This window comes from Anolis sagrei, chromosome 7, assembly GCF_037176765.1.
Source record: "Anolis sagrei isolate rAnoSag1 chromosome 7, rAnoSag1.mat, whole genome shotgun sequence".
NCBI lineage: Eukaryota > Metazoa > Chordata > Lepidosauria > Squamata > Dactyloidae > Anolis > Anolis sagrei.
In genome coordinates this window covers 44,818,164-44,842,919 of record NC_090027.1, presented here as the reverse complement: position 1 = coordinate 44,842,919, position 24,756 = coordinate 44,818,164, and the positions used below count along the sequence as shown (strand labels likewise).

At 45.2% G+C, this 24,756-nt stretch overlaps 1 protein-coding gene across 9 annotated transcripts in view; it reads left to right on the top strand.

The window, feature by feature from the left end:
* Positions 1-24,756, top strand: part of CADM1 (cell adhesion molecule 1) — a 537,468-nt gene that overhangs the window by 424,070 nt on the left and 88,642 nt on the right. For all 9 annotated transcript variants that reach the window (XM_060787006.2, XM_060787008.2, XM_060787003.2 and 6 more), the window contains exons 6-7: positions 18,177-18,276; positions 23,717-23,889. In XM_060787006.2, coding sequence (XP_060642989.2) covers positions 18,177-18,276; positions 23,717-23,889 — 273 coding nt within the window. The remainder of the gene's footprint in view (positions 1-18,176; positions 18,277-23,716; positions 23,890-24,756) is intronic.

The following is a 24,756-nucleotide window of genomic DNA, read 5'->3' as shown; positions in this document are numbered from 1 at the left end:
GCACTGTATGGATTATGCTCTTCAGTATTGAAAATTCTGCATGCATCTGGAGCTGTGCTGCCAAAGATACTCAAAAACACACACATTGAAATCTTATATCATATTCATATGCTCACACAAGTGACACATTAGTTGCACACCACTCCATCCTTCTACTAAAGGCCCCCAATGTGCAATGCATTGGTTGTTTATCTGCCAATAGATGTGTTTACAGACACACAATGAATTTGAGGAACCCACAACAGCACTTTCTGCATTGGACCAAGTGGCCCATGGAAGACCCTGATGGAGAGTTGTGCACCATACAAGGATGCATAGCTGCCATTGAGATGTTTTGTATTTTGTGTACAATGGTCAAAAAAGCACAAACACATGTGTAAGGAAAGCTATGCACATGCACGACACCAGTATGGCATATTTATTGGCAAGTACCATGTAGCATGAGGTGGAGTATCTCAGGAGTAATGTTTGAGTCAAGGGGGACGCCCAACCTATTGCCCAATTAATCAATTTTTTGTGGGAAGGTTTAGGTCAAGATGGCCGAGATGAAGTCCCGTCCCCTCCCCAAACACACACACACACACACACACACACAAATCCCGTTTCCCTTGTTGCTTGAGGAGGAGGCTGCGCATAAATATAATTTTTAAAAAGTGAAATGGAGCATCGAAACACATTAAAGCATCATTAAGGGCTGGAAGGAAATGAGCAGGAAAGGAGCGGAGGGAGAGAAAGAGAGAGAGGAAAGAGGGAGCGCAACTCTGCATGCTTTGGTGTTAAGAAAAGAAGAAGAAAACAGAAAAATGGATGGAATAGGGAAGGGAGGAGGAAAAAGGAAAGAATGCGTGCTTTTGTGGAAAGAGAAAGATGGGGAAGGGAAGGAGGAAGAGGGAAAGGAAGGTGAAACAGAGGAAGAAAGAAGTAGAATGGGGAAGGATAGAGGAAGGAGAGAAAGAGAAAGAAAAGAAATGAAGAAGAGAAGGAAAGGGAAGGAGGGAAGGGAAGGAGGGAGGGAGGGAGGAAGGAAGAGGAAGGAAGGAGTAGAATGGGAAGGGAAGAAGGAGAGAGACAGAAAGAAAGGAAAACGAGGAAGAAAAGGGAAGAAATTGAGAGGGAGGGAGGGAGGGAAGGAAGGAAGGAAGGAAGGAAGGAAGGGAAGAACGGAGTAGGATTTGAAGAAAAAGAGGAGAAAATGAGAAAGGAATGGAAAGATAAGGAAAGAGGAGGAAGGAAGTGGAAGGAGAGAGTAGGATTTGAAGGAAAGGAGGGAAGGAAGAGAGAAAGAAAGGAAAGAGAAAAAAGGAGTGTATTAAGAAAGGAGGAAGAAAGAAAAGGGAGGCAAAATGAAGGAAAAGAAAAGGAATGGATTAAGCAGAAGGACAGCAGGAAGGAAGGAGAGAAAAGGGAGAGGAAGAGAGAAAGAAAGATAAAAAGAAAAGGGAGGAATAAGACAAAAGAAATGAATGAAGAGAAATGAAAGAGAAAGGAAGAAAGGAGTATGATGTGAAGGAAAGGAAGGAGGAAAAGGAAGGAAGGAAAAATGATAAGAGGAAGAGAAGGAAGGAAGGAGAGAGAGAGAGAAAGGAGGAAGGAAGGAGAGAAAAGGAATGAACGAAAAGGGAGAGGAAGAGTGAAAGAAAGATAAGAAGAAAAGGGAGGGAGAAAGAAGAGAAAAGAATGAAGCGGAATGAAAGGGAAAGGAAGAAAGGAGTAGGGTTTGAAGGGTGGGATGGAGGAGAGAAAGGAAGGAAGAGAAGGAAGGAGAGAAAGAAAGGAGGAAGGGAAGGAAGGAGGGAAAGAAAGGAGGGAGGGAGGAGATAAAAGGAATGAATTAAAAGGGAGAGAAAGAGTGAAAGAAAGATAAAGAAAAGGGAGAGGAAGAAGAGAAAAGAAATGAATGAAGAGGAAGGAAAGGGAAAGGAAGAAAGGAGCAGGATTTGAAGGGAAGGAGGGGGGAAGGAGAGAAAGGAAGGAAGGAAGGAAGGAAGGAAGGAGAGAAGGAGGGAAAGAAAGGAGGGAGGGAGGGAGGAGAGAAAGAAAGGAGGAAGAGAAGGGAAGGAGAGAAAGAAAGGAGGGAGGGAGGAGAGAAAAGGAATGAATGAAAAGGGAGAGAAAGAGTGAAAGAAAGAAAAAAGAAAAGGGAGAGAGGAAGAAGAGAAAAGAAATGAATGAAGAGGAAGGAAAGGGAAAGGAAGAAAGGAGTAGGATTTGAAGGGAAGGAGGGAAAGAAAGGAGGAAAGAGGGAAAGAAAGGGAGGGAGGGAGGAGAGAAAGAAAGGAGGAAGAGAAGGGAAGGAGGGAAAGAAAGGAGGGAGGAGAGAAAAGGAATGAATGAAAAGGGAGAGAAAGTGAAAGAAAGAAAAAGAAAAGGGAGAGAGGAAGAAGAGAAAAGAAATGAATGAAGAGGAAGGAAAGGGAAAGGAAGAAAGGAGCAGGATTTGAAGGGAAGGAGGGAGGGAGGAGAGAAAGGAAGGAAGGAGAGAAGGAGGGAAAGAAAGGAGGGAGGGAGGGAGGGAGGGAGGGAGGAAGGAAGGAAGGAAGGAAGGAAGGAAGGAAGGAAGGAAGGAAGGAAGGGGGAAAGCCCTCCACCCGTTGCCTTTGGATTGTTTTCCCTTTTTTCTTCCTTGTGTTTTGATGCCGAAGGGAGGGTGGTGTGGGGGTGGGGGTGGGCGGGGGGACGTTCTGGATTCTTCAAGCCGCGGGAGAAGTAACGTAGAGTTCAGTCCTAATTAATGGAACACAGATATTTATAATGTCTACACGCATGTTTATAAAAACACATACCCAGGGAAACGGCGGTAACCTCTGTTTATTGTGCATTCCGGGAGGATTCCCGATGCCCAATTATGTTTGCGGAAGGAAGGAAGAAAGGAAAGAAGGAAGGAAGGAAGGGAGGAGGAGGAACGGGAAAGCAAGCGAGCGAGGGAAGGAGCCGTCCATATGCCGCCCGGCGCTTTCAGAACGCGCCAATATTAATTGCGATCGTACGCAGTGAAGTGATTAACATCAATATAATTTATCATCTGGAGATTTCTGAACAAAAATAAATGACCATTTGGAGCCATGGAGAAGAAGAACTCAACAGGTTCCTGGAACATCTTAACAGCATCCACCCTAACATCCGGTTCACTATGGAAAAAGAAAAGGAAGGAAGACTGCCTTTTCTAGATGTCCTAGTCATCCGCAAACCAGATCAACAATTGGGTCACACCGTCTACAGAAAACCCACACACACAGATAGATATCTACATAAAAACTCCAACCATCACCCAAGTCAAAAAAGAAGCACCATCAAAGCCTTGGCAGACCGTGCAAAAAGAATCTGTGAACCCCACCTCCTCCAAGATGAACTGAACCACCTCAACTGGGCTCTACAGGCCAATGGATACTCCACCTCAGACATCAGAAGAGCTGTAAGACCAAGAACAAGCCACAAGAGTAAAGATGAAGATCCACCCAGAGGAAAAGTGTTCCTGCCATATATCAAGGGAACCACTGACCGCATAGGGAAGCTGATGAGGAAACACAACATACAAACTATCTACAAACCCACCAAGAAAATTCAACAAATGCTAAGTTCAGCAAAGGACAAGAGGGATCCTCTCACCTCTGCAGGAGTCTACCGTGTACCATGCAGCTGTGGACAAGTCTACATAGGGACCACCAAACGCAGCGCCCAAACAAGAATCCAGGAACACGAAAGGCACTGCAGACTACTCCAACCAGAGAAATCAGCCATAGCAGAGCACCTGATGAACCAACCTGGACACAGCATTTTATTTGAGAACACAAAAATGCTGGACCACTCTCACAACCACCACGTCAGGCTACACAGAGAAGCCATTGAAATCCACAAACATGTGGACAATTTCAACAGAAAGGAAGAAACCATGAAAATGAACAAAATTTGGCTACCAGTTTTAAAAAATTCTAAAATTAAAACAACAGAGAGAAAAACAGGCAGGGACATCTAATCCCCTTTCATTAAGAGTTTGCTCCAGGCACAGTCAGCCCATTGTATGCTAATCAAGGTGGTCATTGAAAAGATTCACACCTAGCCCATCTTACAAAAGCCTTTTGTCTCACCCTGGTCTTTCCACAGATATATAAACCCTCTTTTTTCCCAGCTCCAGACCTCACCCTCTGAGGATGCCTGCCATAGATGCAGGCGAAACGTCAGGAGAAATGCCTCTAGAACATGGCCATATAGCCCGAAAAAACCCACAAGAACTGAGTGATTCCGGCCATGAAAGCCTTCGACAATACATCAAAAATAAATGAGTTGTTTTGTTCAGCGAGGTGTTGACCCCTTTCAGAAAGTGTGGTCTCCCCCCACCTCGAAATGTATGAGGATTGCAGATCTATGAAAGGCTCCGCGATCGGCTGAGTGTTCCGTTATTTGATTTTCTGGAGCATTAGCCTCTCTTGTTTGTGACATTTCCCAGTTGGGTGCTCGTTTGCGAGCTCATTAATAAGCCTTTCTCCAAAGAGGAGGAGGAGGAACGTGGCCGCAAACGAAGGAAGGAGAGCCGCGCTCCGTCGCAAAGCCCGGCCCGGTCCCGGAGAGCCCGTTGGGTTGCAAAAACGTGGCCAAATACATGTTTCGAAATGGGAGATAATTGCACCCCAGGCTCAGCCGAGGAGGCCTCTTTGTTCTCCTTCCCGGGCATGAAAAAGACGAGGAATCATAGTAATAATAATAATAATAAGAGTAAATGAAACCATGCTTTGGTCGAGGGAGGCTGGAGGGATCACAACAGGTTGCTCCTTGCAAGGCTTTTCTTTTCCTGCTGCAAACGGCATAATTGGCGATGGCTTAATAGCCTCGTTTGCTCTTACGAAGCCAACAAGGGCCACTTCCCACCCAGGCTGGAGGAGATGGAAGGCAAGCCCTGCCTCTTCCATCTCTCTTCAGCAGCTCTCTTTCTGGAGGAGAAGCCTCATGGACAACAAATTAAACATGTGCCAGGAATGTCATGCGGCGGCAAAAAAGGCCAATGGGATTTTGGCCTGCATCAAGAGGAGTCTAGTGCCTAGAGATCTAGGGAAGTCCTGCTCCCCATGCTCTCTTCTGCCTTGGTTAGACCACACCTGGAATCACACTGTGTCCAATTCTGGGCACCACAATTGAAGGGAGATGTTGACTCTTAAGCTAGAATGTGTCCAGAGGAAGAGGGAGACTCAAAGGATTAAGGTTCTGGAGAACAAGCCCTAGGAGGAGTGGCTTAAAGAGCTGGGCATGTTCAGCCTGAGGAGAGAAGGATGAGAGGAGGCATGATAGCCATGTATAAATATGTGAGGGGAAGTCCTAGGGAGGAGGGAACGAACTTGTTTTCTGTTGCCCTGGAGACTAGGATGCAATGGAACCATGCCTTCAAACTACAGGAAAGGAGATTCCATCTGAACACGAGGAAGAACTTCCTAATTGTGAGAGCTGTTCAGCAGCGGAACTCTCTGCCCCGGAATGTGGCAGAGGCTCCTTCTTTGGAGGCCTTCAAGCAGAGGCTGGATGGCCATCTGTCAGGGCTGCTTTGAATGAATTTCCTGCTTCTTGGCAGAATGGGGTTGGACTGAATGGCCCTTGAGGTCTCTTCCAACTCTAGGATTCTAGGATTCTATGAATCATGTCCACAATGGGGTGTTCTTGTGTGGTTTCCAAGCTGTGTGGCCAATGTGTTCCCAAAGGAAGGGGCGTTCTTGGACAGATGCACCCTCATCATGGATGGTTGGTTGAGGACATAGGAGATGGGGGCTTCCTCTCCATAGGAGATTCCTGCTTCTTGGCAGGGGGTTGGACTGGATGGCCCATGAGGTCCATGAGGTCTATGATTCTATGATTAAGGGTGTATATTCACTGTAGAAATAAATATATTGTGGAAGGGTTTCATGACCAGAATCACTAGAGTGTTGAGTGGTTTCCGAGCTGTGTGGACAATGTGTTCCCAAAGGAAGGGGCGTTCTTGGACAGATGCACCCTCATCATGGATGGTTGGTTGAGGACATAGGAGATGGGGGCTTCCTTTCCATAGGAGATTCCTGCTTCTTGGCAGGGGGTTGGACTGGATGGCCCATGAGGTCCATGAGGTCTATGATTCTATGATTAAGGGTGTATATTCACTGTAGAAATAAATATATTGTGGAAGGGTTTCATGACCAGAATCACTAGAGTGTTGAGTGGTTTCCGAGCTGTGTGGCCAATGTGTTCCCAAAGGAAGGGGCGTTCTTGGACAGATGCACCCTCATCATGGATGGTTGGTTGAGGACATAGGAGATGGGGGCTTCCTCTCCATAGGAGATTCCTGCTTCTTGGCAGGGGGTTGGACTGGATGGCCCATGAGGTCCATGAGGTCTATGATTCTATGATTAAGAGTGTATATTCACTGTAGAAATAAATATATTGTGGAAGGGTTTCATGACCAGAATCACTAGAGTGTTGAGTGGTTTCCGAGCTGTGTGGACAATGTGTTCCCAAAGGAAGGGGCATTCTTGGACAGATACACCCTCATCATGGATGGTTGGTTGAAGACATAGGAGATGGGGGCTTCCTCTCCATAGGAGATTCCTGCTTCTTGGCAGGGGATTGGACTGGATGGCCCATGAGGTCCATGAGGTCTATGATTCTATGATTAAGGGTGTATATTCACTGTAGAAATAAATATATTGTGGAAGGGTTTCATGACCAGAATCACTAGAGTGTTGAGTGGTTTCCGAGCTGTGTGGACAATATGTTCTAGCAACATTTGCTCTTGACATTTCATCACGTTTCGTAATGTCAGGAGCAAATGCTGCTAGAACAAGCATGGGCCAACTTGGGCCCTCCCTCCCGGTGTTTTGGACTTCAACTCCCACAATTCCTAACAGCCGATTTAGAACCACACAACAACACCCCAGTGATTCCGGCTTTCCAAGGAAGCCTTCAACAATATCAATAAGGTCAATAACCTCCTAACCATCCAGATGGCTCAGTCCCCCGTATTACACGAACTACCATAGATCAAGCTTCCCTCTCTCTGTGAGTTCCCACCTTGGTGCTGAATGCCCTGAATATAAGCTTCCCCCTTTTTTTTTGGTAGCCAGGTGTCCATTGCAAACACTAGCCTGGGTCCCTTGTCCTAAAGTGTTGTCAGCCCATTTCCTGTTAGAGGAAGGGTTAGCCATGACTCTGTTTTGTGAGCTCCTTTCCAAACAAATTCCTGATCTGTGGTGGCTCAAGTGTCTCTGTGGCCCACCTCCTGAAGGCAGTGGCGGAGGAGAAATGCTTCCGGATGCCGCCAACGCCGCCTTTGCACCCGGCCGACGGGAAGCTCGGCTCACTTAAGTCCTCCAGAAATCAGCCAAAGTGGAGGTTTTCTTTTCTTGTTCCCTGCTTCTGCTGATTTCGATGGGGCATTAGCGTGCCAATCTTCCCTCGAGTTGTGCCACTTTAGAGCGCGGCGTGAGTTACAAATGGCGGTGCTTCGGAAGGAGCAAAGCAAGAAGGCTCGCTCGCGCCTCCAAAGAGAGGGCTCATTAGCCCAGGGGTGGCGGTGATGATGGTGATGATGGTGATGATGATGATGGGGAGAAGAGGAACGCACGTCCAGAGAGATGGAAAGCGTTTCCGACCGGGTCGGACTGCAGCTGAATTGCTGGCCCTTGCTGAGCCATCATCGCTCAAACATTAGCACAACCAATCCCTTCGAAATACTTGGGAAGTAGTCTGAGGATGGATCTACACTGCCCTATTATCCACAGTTAATCCACATTATCTGCTTTGAACTGGATTATATGAGTCTACAGTGCCACATAATCCAGTTCAAAGTCGATCATCTGGATTTTATATGGGGCCAGATAGAGATCAATATCTTGGTGAAATCTAAATAAATAAAAATGTAATGTTCGTTCGTGGGATTAACAGAACTCAAAAACTACTAGGGGAATTGACGCCAAACTTGGCCACAAGACAGCTACTAATTATATGAGTCTACACTGCCACATAATCCAGTTCATCTGGATTTTATATGGGGCCAGATAGAGATCAATATCTTGGTGAAATCTATATAAATAAAAATGTAATGTTCGTTTGTGGGATTCACAGAACGCAAAAACTACTGGGGGAATTGACGCCAAACTTGGCCACAAGACAGCTACTAATTATATGAGTCTACACTGCCACATAATCCAGTTCAAAGTCGATCATCTGGATTTTATATGGGGCCAGATAGAGATCAGTATCTTGGTGAAATCAATATAAATAAAAATGTAATGTTCGTTTGTGGGATTAACAGAACTCAAAAAACTACTGAGGGAATTGAAGCCAAATTTGGCCACAAGACACCTAACAACCCAATGTATGTCCTTCACTCAAAAAAAATGATTTTGTCATTTGGGAGTTGTAATTGCTGCGATGTATAGTTCACTTACAATCAAAGAGCAGTCTGAACACCACCAACAATGGAATTGAACCTAACTTGTCACACAGGACTCCCGTGACCAACAGAAAACACTAGAAGGGTTTGGTGGACATTGACCTGGACTTTGGGAGTTGTAGTTCACCTACATCCAGAGACTACCATGGACTCAAACAATGATGGATCTGGACCAAACTTGGCACGGATACTCAATATGTCCAAATGTGAACATTGGTGGAGTTTGGGGAAAATAGAATCTTGACATTTGGGAGTTGTAGTTGCTGGGATTTGTAGTTCACCTACAATCACAGAGCATTCTGAACCCCACCAACGAAATAATTGGGTCAAACCTCCCACACACAGCCCCCATGACCACCAGACTGGGCCACAGCAACGCGTGGCAGGGGATGGCTAGTCTATATAAATAAAAATGTAATGTTTGTTTGTGGGATTAACAGAACTCAAAAACTACTGGGGGAATTGACACCAAATTTGGCCACAAGACTCCTACTAACCCATGCAGTAACCATCACTCCAAAAAATTGATTTTGTTATTTGGGAGCTGTAGTTGCTGCAATTTAGAGTTCACTTACAATCAAAGAGCATTCTGAACTCCACCAACGATGGAATTGAACCAAACTTGGCACACAGTTCTCCCATGACCAACAGAAAACACTAGAAAGGTTTGGTGGATATTGACCTTGAGTTTGGGAGTTGTAGCTCACCTACATCCAGAGAGCACTGTGGATTCAAACAATGATGGATCTGGACCAAACTTGGCAGGAATACTCAATATGCCCAAATATGAACACAGATGGAGTTTGGGGAAAATAGATCTTGGCATTTGGAAGTTGTAGTTCTTGGGATTGATAGTTCACCTACAATCAAAGAATATTCTGAACTCCATCAATGATGAAATTGAACCAGACAGGACTCCCATGACCAACAGAAAACACTAGAAGGGTTTGGTGTGCATTGACCTTGACTTTGGGAATTGTAGTTCACCTATCTCCAGAGAACACTGTGGATTCAAACAATGATGGATCTGGACCAAACTTGTCAGGAATACTCAATATGCCCAAATATGAACACAGATGGAGTTTGGGGGAAATAGATCTTGGCATTTGGGTGTTGTAGTTGCTGGGATTTACAGTTCACCTACAAACAGCATTCTGAACCCCATGAACTGTTTACCCACAAGCATAGAGAAGTTACACATATTAGAAACCAACACTTTCTCATTACTTTATTTTCTAGATCACCAGATTGGGCCACAGCAACGCCTGGCAGGGGACAGCTAGTATCTGATAAATATATGTCATATATCATATATAGAGAAAGAATATTTATCATGCATATATATCACACACATCTATAGTATATATCAGAGAGAGAATATCTTTGATGAAATAGGGGATAAATATATAAGGGATATATAGTATATTTATTATTGATCATGCACATATATCACGTATATGTATAGCATGCCATATATTCTATCAGATAGATAGGTAGGTAGGTAGGTAGGTAGGTAGGTAGATAATAGATATTGTAGATAGATATGTATTTGGTAAAACAGGATAAATATATAATTCACATGTTCATCAAACAGGATTTTTTCCATAACTAGAAATGCTGTGCCATTATTAACTAACTTTCCATTGAAGCCAAAATGGCTGAGGCTATCATACTTTGGGCCTGTCATGAGATGCCATGGCTCAATGAGGAAAGAATTATGCTCTATAATGTTGAAGGCAAAATAGAAAGAACATGTTGAAGAACATAGACTGTGTGGATTGATGCCTTCAATGTATCCATGTCTGCCCTATGATCGCAAGACCTGAGCAGAGCTTTTGGAGGTCGGGCTTCTTGGAAGTCTCTCATTCATGAGGTTTCCAGAAGTCAGGTAAAAAAAGAGCTAGTTGGCCACATTGGACGGCTTGAGATGTATTATTCTAGACGAGAGGGAGACCTCTCTGGTTGGTCATCTTGTCCACGGAAAGGACCAAATTCTCAGGTGTGTTTTCAGTTCTGTATGCCATGGTTCAATGACGAAGCAATAATGCTCTGTAATGTGGAAGGCAACACAGGAAGAACATAGTCTGCATGGATTGACGCCTTCAAGGAATCCATGTCTGCCCTATGATTGCTTTTGGAGGTCGGGCTTCATGGATGTCTCTCATTCATGGGATTGCCAGAAGTCAGGTGAAAAAATAGCTAGTTGGCTACATAGGATGGCTTGAGATGTATTATTCTAGATGAGAAAGAGACCTCTCTGGTTGGTCATCTTGTCCACGGAAAGGAGAAGGTGGACTTCAAGTTGATGTCGATCAACCGTAGGATTGCCATCTTGATATGTCAGAAAAACAGGTTGAGATTCAAAGTTAGGGAAACGTATTCACCCCAGGCTTTTCTATGATGAGAAATGGCTGTAGACTATGTTGTGTGTGCATCTAAAAACCAATGACCAAATTCGCAGGTGTGTTTTCAGTTCTGTTGTGTGTGCATCTAAAAAACAATGACCAAATTCTCTGAAGGTTTCAGTTCTGTATGCCATGGCTCAGTGACGAAGCAATAATGCTCTGTAATGTTGAAGGCAACACAGGAAGAACGTAGTCTATGTGGATTGATGCCTTCAAGGAATCCATGTCTGCCCCATGATTGCTTTTGGAGGTCGGGCTTCATGGACGTCTCTCATTCATGCTCTATAATGTTGAAAGTGATATAGAAAGAACATAGTCTGTGTGGATTGATGCCTTCAAGGTATCCATGTCTGCCCTATGATCCCAAGACCTGAGCAGAGCTTTCGGAGGTTGGGCTTCATGGAAGTCTCTCATTTATGGGGTTGCCAGAAGTTGGGTGAAAAAATAGCTAGTTGTCCACATTGGGTGGCTTGAGACGCATTATTCTAGATGAGAGGGAGTCCTCTCTAGTTGGTCATCTTGTCCACAGAAAGAAGATGGACTTCAAGTTGATGTCGAACAACCGTAGGATTGTCATCTTGATATGTCAGGTTGAGATCCAAAGTTAGGGAAACGTATTCACCCCGGTCTTTTCTAGGAAGAGAAATGGCAGTAGACTATGTTGTGTGTGCATCTAAAAAACCAATGACCAAATTCACAGGTGTATTTTCAGTTCTGTATGCCATGGCTCAATGACGAATCAATAATGCTCTGTAATGTTGAAGGCAACACAGGAAGAACGTAGTCTATGTGGATTGATGCCTTCAAGGAATCCATGTCTGCCCCATGATTGCTTTTGGAGGTCGGGCTTCATGGACGTCTCTCATTCATGCTCTATAATGTTGAAAGTGATATAGAAAGAACATAGTCTGTGTGGATTGATGCCTTCAAGGTATCCATGTCTGCCCTATGATCCCAAGACCTGAGCAGAGCTTTCGGAGGTTGGGCTTCATGGAAGTCTCTCATTTATGGGGTTGCCAGAAGTTGGGTGAAAAAATAGCTAGTTGTCCACATTGGGTGGCTTGAGACGCATTATTCTAGATGAGAGGGAGTCCTCTCTAGTTGGTCATCTTGTCCACAGAAAGAAGATGGACTTCAAGTTGATGTCGAACAACCGTAGGATTGTCATCTTGATATGTCAGGTTGAGATCCAAAGTTAGGGAAACGTATTCACCCCGGTCTTTTCTAGGAAGAGAAATGGCAGTAGACTATGTTGTGTGTGCATCTAAAAAACCAATGACCAAATTCACAGGTGTATTTTCAGTTCTGTATGCCATGGCTCAATGACGAATCAATAATGCTCTGTAATGTTGAAGGCAACACAGGAAGAACGTAGTCTATGTGGATTGATGCCTTCAAGGAATCCATGTCTGCCCCATGATTGCTTTTGGAGGTCGGGCTTCATGGACGTCTCTCATTCATGCTCTATAATGTTGAAAGTGATATAGAAAGAACATAGTCTGTGTGGATTGATGCCTTCAAGGTATCCATGTCTGCCCTATGATCCCAAGACCTGAGCAGAGCTTTCGGAGGTTGGGCTTCATGGAAGTCTCTCATTTATGGGGTTGCCAGAAGTTGGGTGAAAAAATAGCTAGTTGTCCACATTGGGTGGCTTGAGACGCATTATTCTAGATGAGAGGGAGTCCTCTCTAGTTGGTCATCTTGTCCACAGAAAGAAGATGGACTTCAAGTTGATGTCGAACAACCGTAGGATTGTCATCTTGATATGTCAGGTTGAGATCCAAAGTTAGGGAAACGTATTCACCCCGGTCTTTTCTAGGAAGAGAAATGGCAGTAGACTATGTTGTGTGTGCATCTAAAAAACCAATGACCAAATTCACAGGTGTATTTTCAGTTCTGTATGCCATGGCTCAATGACGAATCAATAATGCTCTGTAATGTTGAAGGCAACACAAGAAGAACATAGTCTACATGGATTGATGCCTTCAAGGAATCTATGTCTGCCCTATGATTGCTTTTGGAGGTTGGGCTTCATGGACATCTCTCATTCATGCTCTATAATGTTGAAGGCAATATAAAAAGAACATAATCTGTGTGGATTGATGCCTTCAAGGTATCCATGTCTGATCCCAAAACCTGAGCAGTGCTTTTGGAGGTTGGGATTCATGGACGTCTCTCATTTATGGGATTGCCAGAAGTTGGGTGAAAAAATAGCTAGTTGGCCACATTGGATGGCTTGAGATGCATTATTCTAGAGGAGAGGGAGTCCTCTCTGGTTGGTCATCTTGTCCACGGAAAGGAGAATATGGACTTCAAGTTGATGTCAGTCAACTGTAGAATCGCCATCTCAATATGTCAGAAAAAAAAGGTTGAGATCCAAAGTTAGGGAAACATATTCACTTTCTGGGCTTTCCTATGAAGAGAAATGGCAGTAGAGGTTCTCAACTGGGGTCCCCAGATGTTTTTGGCCTCCAACTCCCAGAAATCCTAACAGCTGGTAAACTGGCTAGGATTTCTGGGAGTTGTAGGCCAAAAACATCTGGGGACCCCAGGTTGAGAAACACTGTAGACTATATTGTGTGTGCATCTAAAAATCCAATGACTGAATTCGCTGGTGTGTTTTCAGTTCTGTAGATCTCCAACGTGGTTTCCATGGTTCTCCACCTCCCCTTTTTCGTTCTCCTTTCCTCCTTTCCCTCCGTCGGAGATCCCTTCGTTTGTGCCGGAGCTTTTCGCTGCTGCTGCTGCTTCTCCTTCTCCTTTTTCTTGGTGTTATTATTATTATTATTCCCATTCCGTTATTATGTTCTCCGGCCCTTTCATACAAACTATTGTGTTTCCTGCCGATGTTGTTGTCCCCGTTCTGCTTTGCAATCTCAGATCTGGGCTCTTTATTTCTTAATCTTTGATCTCCTCTTGTCATTCCTTCACAGCCGCCTGCGCATTCTTTCAAGCTCCCTCTTTTCAAGGACAACGTTGCCTGGATTTCCTCGCCCTCTGGACTCTTCCCTTGGCTTTCTTGGGGGGGTTGCCTACTGACAAAGTGACTCTTTCTTTCTCAAACCAGCCTCCTTCCTTTGCTCTCTTCCTTTTCCCTTTCCCCCAAATTCCATCATTGCTGCTGCTATTTTTGTTTGTTGCTCGCAATGGCGGTGCTGCCAAATATTGCTAAAAATCACTTTGTTCTTAACTGTGGCACAAAAATATCATCATTCCATCAAATATTATTACCTAACTTTCCTTTCCCCCCAATGTAAACATTTGTGTTTTGCATGCCAATCCACGTCCCTTCGCTTTTGGTTTCTCTTCTATCCAAATATCTCCCTCCGGCTGCTTTCGTTCCCGATCCCTCTGTTCTTTCCTCCTCCGTCTCCATCTCCTTTTTGACTCTTTGTCTTCCATTGGAACTCATTACACCCCATCACACCTCATCCTATGTGTCATATTTAGAGCGGCGTCCATTATCTATCAAAGGGCTTACCAGGTGATATATGCCTTTAACTAGTTCGTGTTTCAAAACTAACATCTAATTATATTATATTTTGTTTTCCTCCTCCAGTTCTCCTTCTACCTCTCATTTATTTTCTCCTGTCAATTTGCAGGAATTCTAGGCAGGAATTCCCTATAATTTTGGGGTGCGCGTCGCAAATAATACCATTGTTTCTTCCTCTCGTTTGCAAGCAATCTGAGCGCGTGGAGATGTTGTGGTTGACGAGGGAAAGAGGCGTTTCATTTCCTCGTGAGATTCAAATCCCTGGTTGCAAGATTTTGGGGGGCAGGGAGCAATTGGTTTGTCAATATTCTGAAATCAAGGAAATGTAAGGTTTTACGAGGTCAGTATCCGTGGCTTGATACTTACCCTTATTTCCCAACAGGAGTGGACTTCCTCCTTCCCTGGAAGAGAAGAACATACATGTGTCATGTCACATCACATGCTCAAGCATTGCTTGTGTAGTTGAAACAAACATGCATATATCTATAAAGTATTTATGGTCTAAACAAGATAGATAGATAGATAGATAGATAGATAGATAGATAGATAGATAGATAGATCATCTCTCTCAATGAAATTCCAAGTAAGCTGCATCATCTCCCTTTCTCCATCTGCACTAACTTCCTATGTGTTACTCTCTAGATTTGATGATCTTTGCTGCTTAAAGTCACCTCAATGTTCTTTTACAGGTTTCCTCGAATGTCCACCATTGTTTGTTTTGAAGTATTGTGTGAAAGTGGATAATATATGTGTTTGCCTCTTCGTCGGTCCCTTGCCAAAGAGACTATGGAGCAGAAATCCCAAGTAGACCTATTCTGCACCAAATGTTAGGCACCAGTTGGGTTTCTAAAGCAACTGGACCCCATTCCAATTTGTACTGGGAGCTCCCTGTGACTACAGGCGGTCCATACATCTCTCCAACTTAGCTATCCCATCCATACGCACCCGGTTCCTCAAATTGGGCTTTGAGGTGCTCCTGGTTGCATGAGCAAAACATGTCGCCTCTCCCTCATTTTGTATCCCAGAGTGACAAGGGATGGAACTACCTCCATGTTTATTATGCAAAGGGATCTCGTAGCATCTGTGAAGAAGGTGTTTGGAGCATAAGCTTTTATAGATTGGAGTTTGCATTATTAGATGCACGTAGACTTCAAACCACAGGAAAGGAGATTCCACCTGAACATGAGGAAGAACTTCCTAACTGTGAGAGCTGTTCAGCAGTGGAACTCTCTACCTTGAAGTGTGGTGGAGGCTCCTTCTATGGAGGCTTTTAAACAGAGGCTGGGTGGCCATCTGTTAGGGGTGCTTTGAACGTGATTGTCCTGCTTCTTGGCAGGATGCGGTTGGACTGGGTGGCCCATGAGGTCTCTTCCAACTCTAGGATTCTATAATTCTATAATTATGATTATGGACTCATCCCAAAGCTGGTGGTGATGCTCCAGACGACTTATGTCTATCTTCACTGGCTTCGCATTGACTTTGCTCTGACCAAAGCAAACTCAAGGAAAAGTCCATTGTTCCCCAGAAACTCAGGAGTAGCTTTTTGATCCAGTTGTTGGTGTCTGAACAACTGGTTCAGGTCTGAGTCCAGCCAGTTCTGATGGCAAGATGTGGCGTTGGCAATGCCAAAATGGCCACCTGAGTGAATTCACCGCCTACATGGACAACAGGGAGGCACCATGTTAGATTTGACTCAGTGGATGTGGTCACCTTTATCCAGGACCATTCAGACTCAGGACTAGACCCAGATTATTTGGCCTTTGTAGAGTCAATTTGTATTTCTAGGTGCAAAGATGAGTGCAGACGGAGACTGCAGCCAGGAAATCAGAAGACGCTTACTTCTTGGGAGGAAAGCAATGTCTAATCTTGATAAGATAGTGAAGAGTAGAGACATCACACTGGCAACGAAGATCCAAATAGTCAAAGCAATTATATTCCCTGTAGTCACCTATGGATGTGAGAGCTGGACCACGGGGAAGGCTGAGTGAAGGAAGAGAGGCGCTTTTGAACTGTGGTGCTGGAGGAAAGTTCTGAGAGTGCTTTGGACCACCAGAAGATCCAACCAGTCCATACTTCAGGAAATAAAGCCCGGCTGCTCATTGGAGGGAAGGATAGTAGAGACAAAGAGGAAGTCCTTTGGCCACATCATGAGAAGACAGGAAAGCTTAGAGAAGACAATGATGCTGGGGAAAATGGAAGGAAAAAGGAAGAGGGGCTGACCAAGGGCAAGATGGATGGATGGCATCCTTGAAGTGACTGGCTTGACCTTGAAGGAGCTGGGGGTGGCCACGGCTGACACATCATGAGAAGACAGGAAAGCTTAGAGAAGGAAATGGTGCTGGGGAAAATGAAAGAAAAAAGGAAGAGGGGCCGACCAAGGGCAAGATGGATAGATGGCATCCTTGATTTGACTGGCTTGACCTTGAAGGAGCTGGGGGTGGCCACGGCCGACACATCATGAGAAGACAGGAAAGCTTAGAGAAGGGAATGATGCTGAGGAAAATGGAAGGAAAAAGGAAGAGGGGCCAACCAAGGGCAGGATGGAGGGATGGCATCCTTGAAGGGACTGGATTGAAGGAGACCCTGGGGGTGGTGACAGCCAACAGGAAGCAGCTCTGACCTGGGATGGTCTAGGTCGTCACGAAGAGTCGGAAGCAATGGAACGAATGAACAACAACAGATTCAATTTACAAAAACTTATGCTACCAACGACTTCCTCTCAGTTCATCTGAAAGGTGATACAAGATTCCTTTGCATACCAATATTCCAGGCAAACACAGCTGGATCTATCTTGGAACCCTGGATCCAGCCCAATATGTGTGGCCACCTTCATGGTCCATATGGGACCATTCGGACTTCCTTCCGATCCCAGATTATGCATCCAGTGTAGACTCAGTCTCCAAAACCGTGGCCACCTTCATGGTCCATATGGGGCCATTCGGGCTCTCTTCCGGTCCCAGATTATGCGGCCGGTGTAGACTCAGTCTCCCAAACCTTATGAGAGGTCTTCTCACTTAATCCCAAAGAGTCTCCACAATCCCCTTGTGTACTGATCTAGACTAAGTCCTTATGTCTTTGGGTTTATTATCACTCTCCATTTGAGATGGTTCCCATGGGTTCATGGTAACCATCTCAAAGGGTTGATTGTTGGTTCAACAATGGGTTGATTGTTCGTGGAAATGGAACACATGGCTTTCCATGGATTGTCTTCATCTGATTCGGCAGCAAATTGCCTTGCAGGTGTGGAAGGCAGTGGACTCCATGATGGTGGGCATCATCTCCTGTTCCTTCAGACCCTCCAGAAGGATTGACACTCCCTTCCCACATTCATCCTTGTCCACATTTGCATTTGGGGATTTGTGAGAGTTGTCCGGTGGTGGCGGAAGCCTCTCCTTTGTTCTTGTGAAAGGGCCACCACCGCCATGCCGTCCGTTGCTTGCTCAACGCTCCCGCCGGAGCCCGGACGTATTAATATGCCGTGGCACCGAGTATTGTCATCCCGTAAAATATGATACATGATAAAACATATCAATTCTGAATGCCACAAATCTGCCGTTTCACCTCAGCATGAAGGCAAATGAGTTTCCTTTAGCTCGAGTGAGTTCAGAGATAAACTTCAATTTGACAAAATTTCATTTCGCAAGAGCCGGCGGAGGCTCCTGGCACCGCTTGCTGCCCTTGGTGCGCAGACGCCTTATCGGCATGTACGGCTTTGGAGGTTATTAGTCAACTTAATTTGGGAAGGTTTTGTTCCAGGATCCATCCAGAAACGCGTTCGGTTGCACGTGCTTTTCTTCTCTCTCGTGTTGCTTGCCTTCTCTCTCCTTCTCTCTCTCCCTCTCATGGTGTGTTTTGTGTGTTTGCTGCACAGATAAGCCCGAAGTCCAAGTCTTGCAAAACTCCCCCGCTCAGCCGCTCACCAGAGAAGGGGACCTCCTTGACCTGCTTTGCCAAGTGAAGGGCAAACCCGAGTAAGTGTTGCACTACAAACATCCTGTTTGCTGTGAGGATGAGAGGGACCTATAGAAAAAAATACAGTATTGCCTTGAGTTAAAAGTGACTCAAAACATTGCTCCTATGTCAAAGCAAAAACCGGGGATGAGCATCTGTGTTGTGCTACAAACATCCTGTTTGCTGTGTGGATGACAGGGACCTTTGAAAAAAAATAGTGTTGCCTTGAGTTAAGGGCCCAGTCCTTCTGAGTTAAGAGTGACTGGGCCCTTAACTCAAAACATCACTCCTATATCAAAGCAAAACTGGGGGGTGAGCATCTCGTAACTTAAAACACTCGTAAAGTCTTGCAAAACTCCTCCACTCAGCTGCTCACAAGACAAGGAGACCCCCTTGACCTGCTTTGCCAAGTGAAGGGCAAACCCAAGTAAGTGTCATGCTACAAACATCCTGTTTGCTGTGAGAATGAGAGGGACTTTTGAAAAAAACACAGTGTCGCCTTGAGTTAAGAGTGACTGGGCCCTCAACTCAAAACATCGCTCCTATATCGAAGTAAAACTGGGGGGTGAGCATCTGCTCCTAACTTAAAACACTCCTAAAGTCTTGCAAAACTCCTCCACTCAGCCGCTCACAAGAGGAGACCCCCTTGACCTGCTTTGCCAAGTAAAGGGCAACCCGAATAAGTGTCACGCTACAAATATCCTGTTTGCTGTGTGGATGAGAGGGACCTTTGAGAAAAAATACAGTGTTGCCTTGAGTTAAGAGTGACTGGGCCCTTAACTCAAAACATTGATCCTATATCAAAGCAAAACTGGGGGTGAGCATCCGCTCATAACTTAAAACACTCGTAAAGTCTTGCAAAACTCTCCCGCTCACAAGGGAAGGAGACCTCCTTGACCTGCTTTGCCAAGTGAAGGGCAAATCTAAGCGTCGCGCTACAAATATCCTGTTTGCTGTGAGGATGAGAGGGACCTTTGAAAAAAATAGTGTTGCCTTGAGTTAAGAGTGACTGGGCCCTTAACTCAAAACATTGATCCTATATCAAAGCAAAACTGGGGAGTGAGCATCTGCTTGTAACTTAAAACACTCGTAAAGTCTTGCAAAACTCCTCCACTCAGCCGCTCACAAGAAAAGGAGACCCCCTTGACCTGCTTTGCCAAGTGAAGGGCAAACCTGAGTAAGTGTCACGTTACAAATATCCTGTTTGCTGTGAGGATGAGAGGGACCTTTGGAAAAACTACAATGCTGCCTTGAGTTAAGAGTGACTGGGCCCTTAACTCAAAACATTGCTCCTATGTCAAAGCAAAAACCGGGTGTTGAGGATCTGCTCATAACTCAAAACACTCATAAAGTCTTGCAAAACTCCGCCACTCACAAGAGAAGGGGACCTCCTTGACCTGCTTTGCCAAGTGAAGGGCAAACCTAAGTGTTGCGCTACAAATATCCTGTTTACTGTGAGGATGAGAGGGACCATTGAAAAAAAATAGTGTTGCCTTGAGTTAAGGGCCCAGTCCCTCTTGAGTTCAGAGTGACTGGGCACTTAACTCAAAACATTACTCCTGAGTTAAGAGTGACTGGGCCCTTAACTCAAAACATTGCTTTTATGTCAAAGGAAAACCAGGGGGTGAGCATCTACATGTAACTCGAAATACTCGTAAAGTCTTGCAAAACTCCCCCGCTTAGCCGCTCACAAGAGAAGGAGACCTCCTTGACCAGCTTTGCCAAGTGAAGGGCAAACCCACTCCAAACATCCTGTTTGCTGTGAGGATGAGAGGGACCTTTGAAAAAAGAAATACAGTGTTACCTTGAGTTAAGAGAGACTGAGCTCTTAACTCAAAACATTGCTCTTATGTCAAAGCAAAAGCAGGGGGCGAGCATTTCGTAACTCGAAATTCTCGTTAGTTGGGACATTTTCGTAAGTTGGAGCGTTTCGTAACTCAAAATGCTCGTAAGTTGAGCTTCCACTTTTTTTGTCGTGTCAGGAGCGACTTGAGAAACTGCAAACCCAATGTATTGGTTTTAACTATTCTGGTGTAAGAGAATTGGCTGTCTGCAAGGACGTTGCCCAGGGGACGCCTGGATGATTTGATGTTTTTATCATCTTTGTGGGAGGCTTCTCTCATGTCCCCTCTTGGGGAGCTGGAGCTGATAGAGGGAGCTCATCCGCCTCTCCCCGGATTCGAACCTGCGACCTGTCGGTCTTCAGTCCTGCTGGCACAGGGGTTTAACCCACTGCGCCACTGCTTCCACTGTAATAATGGGATGTTACTGCGTTTAGTAGACAAGTTACAGCATGTGAGAGATAGGACAGGTGTGCCTTCATTCACCAAGTGGGCATGAAAATGGAGCTCCAGAGGCAGAAATGGCATGGGAAGGGTGGCACCACCAGCGCAGTTTCCCTTTGGGCATGATGTGCCTGCTCAAACCATCACCACAAGAGGCCCCACACACCCTTCTTTTTTTCCCAGCCTCTTTCCCTGATTGTGTTATCAGGCCAGACGTCCATTGGACTTGGCTGGGCTTTGATTCCTCTTTTCCAGCCGGCCTTGTTTTCCTTCCTCCCTCCTTCCCTCCCTCCTTCCCTCCGCTTAATGAATTTGCCCTACCGAAGAAGACACGCCTGATCGATAACCTCCCGCTCTGACCTTTTCGCTTACAGAAGGTTTTCTTTGCCTCTCCCCAGCCTCCCCCGACACACACACACAACACACACACACAACACACACACCCTCCGCTTCCCACCATCGTTCACCATGAATTTAAATCCAAGGCTGCGGTCCTGATGCAGTCCTTGCACCCAAAGGATGGGAGACACTTTGGATGGAATTGTGTTTGGATGGAATTTTCCACGTACCTTCCAAGCTCCTTTGCATTGCGTTGCATTTCAGTGTGCGCGCATTAAGACCACTGGAGCATTGGATTTGGTTTCCTAGCTTCCTGGATGGATTTCTTTGCAACTGCGCATTTCCCCTCCATCGGGTTTGCATTGCATTTCCAAAATATGAAAAAGAAAAGAAGAAGCAGGAAATGGGGCGCATTGTCAGCCGTCCTGAGTCCCCCCTTCGGGGATTGAGAAGTGACGGGATATAAATACGGGAAGGAAACAAACACACAAACAAATAAATAAATAAAATGGGGCCAGGGAAAGTACAAAGGACACCAAACATGCATAGATATTAATACACAAGTGGCCATCTTTCCAAATATGTATTTTAATGAGTCATTAAAATTTATTTATTTATTTCAGTTACTTCTACTCCGCCCTTCTCACCCCCAAAGGGGGGACTCGGGGCGGCTTACAAAGGAAGGCACAATTCGATGCCTATGTCAAAAATACAACATACATAAAAGCAATCAAACAGTTAACAGGTTAAAAACATCAGTACATAACACAATAGTAAACAATCTCATGGTCAGTGTTCAGAGTTCCATAAATCCATTCCGTTACGTCAGTTCCTGCCCATCATCAAGGTCTTTCCTTTAGCTGCCAGAATGTCCAAAAGCCTGGTCCCACTTCCAGGTCTTCAATTTTTTTCTGAATGACAAAAGGGAAGTCGCTGATCTAATCTCCCCGGGGAGTGAGTTCCACAGGTGAGGGGCCACTACCGAGAAGGCCCTGCTCCTCGTCCCCGCCAGCCTCGCTTGTGATAGAGGCGGGGTCGAGAGCAGGGCCTCCCCAGAAGATTTTAGACTCCGAGGTGGGACGTAGAGGGAGATCCGTTCGGACAGATACACTGGGCAACCCACAAAACACAATGGCAACCCACAATAATAATAATAATAATAATAATAATAATAATAATAATAATAATGTATTGTCGAAAGCTTGGCCAGAATCACTGGGTTGTTTGTAGGTTTTTTCGGGCTATATGGCCATGGTCTAGAGGCATTCTCTCCTGACATTTCACCTGCATCTATGGCAAGCATCCTCACTACCTCTGAGGATGCTTGCCATAGATGCAGGTGAAATGTCAGGAGAGAATGCCTCTAGACCATGGCCATATAGCCCGAAAAAACCTACAACAACCCAATAATCTATATAAATAAAAACGTAATGTTCGTTTGTGGTACTCACAGAACTCAAAAACCAGTGGGCAAATTGACACCAAATTTGGACACAAGACACCTAACAACCCAATGTATGTTCTTCACTAAAAAAAATGACTTTGACATTTGAGAGTTGTAGTTGCTGGGATTTATAGTTCACCTGCAACCAAAGAGCATTCTGAACCCCACCAATGAGACAATTGGGCTTAACTCCCTACACAGTTCTCCCATGACCAACAGAAAATACTGGAAGGGTTTGGTCTGCAGTGTCCTTTGGTTTTGGAGTTGTAGTTCACCTACATCCAGAGATCACTGTGGACTCAAACAATGATGGATCTGGACCAAACTCTACGCGAATACTCAATATGCTCAAATGTAAACACTGGTGGAGCTTGGGGAAAATAGAATCTTGACATTTGAGAGTTGTAGTTGCTGGGATTTATAGTTCACCTACAATCACAGAGCATTCTGAACCCCACCAATGATGGAATTGAACCAAACCTGGCATACAGAATCCCCATGTGGGTCACAGCAATGCGTGGCTGGGGACGGCTAGTAATAATAATAATAATAATAATAATAATAATCTTTATTTATACCCCACCACCATCTCCCCCAATGGGGACTCAGGGTGGCTCACATGAGGCCAATCCCAAAGAACAAATTACAATAAAATAAAATAAACAATAAAGTACAAAAGCATATAAATACAATAAGCAATATACACAAAGCATAAGAAAGCAATAAACAACATAATGACAGTGAGCGGGCCGCATGTACAATAAAATGGTTTAAAAACTCAGGGTGAGAGAGCACAAAAGCAGGGCCTTCTCCGCTTGGCCCCCCAGAGATGGATTCCCAGTTAGTGCCAGTCTGTTCCAGTCCTTAGACCTGGGTTTCATATGTATTTATTTATTTATTATTTATTTCAAAGTTTTATATACCAAGCTTCTCACCTCATAAGAGGGACTCAGCCCGGTTTCCAACCATAAAAACACATACAATTGGTAAAATATCAAAATACACATTACAATAAAACATTAAAAAAGCACATATATTTAAAACTACAGTGGTCAGTTGTCACACTAAAATCGAATATACACCGTCTTCCATCCAAATCATTGTCTCATTCTTCGAAAGCCTGTCTCCATAACCACGACTTCACCTGTTTCCTGAATGTCAGGATTGTTGGGGCGGTTCTAACCTCTGACGGGAGAGAGTTCCAGAGTCGCGGGGCCACCACCGAGAAGGCCCTGTCCCTCGTCCCCACCAGACGCACTTGTGAGGCTGGCGGGACCGAGAGCAGGGCCCCTTCAGACGATCTTAGTAATCTTGATGGTTCGTATTTGTCCATAGTTTCAGATTATCTCCTTCTTTCCTTCCTTGCTTCCTTCCTTCCTTCCTCCTTTTTAGGCCCCTGGACGTGACGTGGATCCGGGTCGACGACGAGATGCCCCAGCACGTCCTAGTGTCCGGATCGAACCTCCACATCGAGAGCCTCAACAAGAGCGACAACGGCACCTACCGCTGCGAGGCTTCCAACGAAGTGGGCACCTCCTTCTCCGATTACGTCCTTTACGTCTACGGTACGTGGAACACGCCACTCTCCTCTTCCTCTTGGTTCTTCTTCTTCCGGGCATGGATTCCCTTGGTGCTCGTTTTTTGGGGCAAGCGGGAGGGAGCTTGTGCTTGAATGCGTTGATCGGGAAGGAAACAGGGGACGTCTCATTGGAGCGACGCCTTCTCTTCTGGGTCCCCTTCCCTTTCCGCCTCTTGACGCAGAATACATATTCCCTCCCATGTCAGGGAGGCCGCTCTTGCCCCGATCTGTCATTGAGGGCTTGTTTGGGAATCTGGAGATGTTGTCAGGTTCCACGCCGAGGTCAGAACCCGTTGGGCGGAGGTGGAGAGATAAGAGCCGTCTCTTCTTCGCCGTCCGCTCCTCTCCCCATTTGTATTCCGCTCAGTCCTGGACATTAATAACACCTGAAGGAGGGTCCCCGTCCCCCCGTCCCCCATCGCTCTCTCTTTAGCAAGTTAAATGCCTTAAAAGACACAGGCAGGTAATGCAACGCGGGGCAGGACCTGGAAGGAAATACTCCACCTTCCGTCGCCCTTAAACGTCGTCTGCGGTGGTATTTTTTCTTGAAAGGGCTGAGGCTTACTTGCTATTCTTCCCCATCTACATAAATAGAAATATCATGTTCGTTTGTGGGATTAACATAACTCAAAAACCACTGGAAGAATTGAGACCAAATTTGGACACAAGACACCTCTCAGGCCAACGAGGGACCATCACTCACAAAAACACTGGAAAACACAGCAGAAGAGACTTAAAAACTCCAAAAATACACGAATGCATGTGCAAAACCACACACACATATATCCAAACACACATATACACACATAAACACAAATATATACACACAGAAAACACATATACACAGACTGGG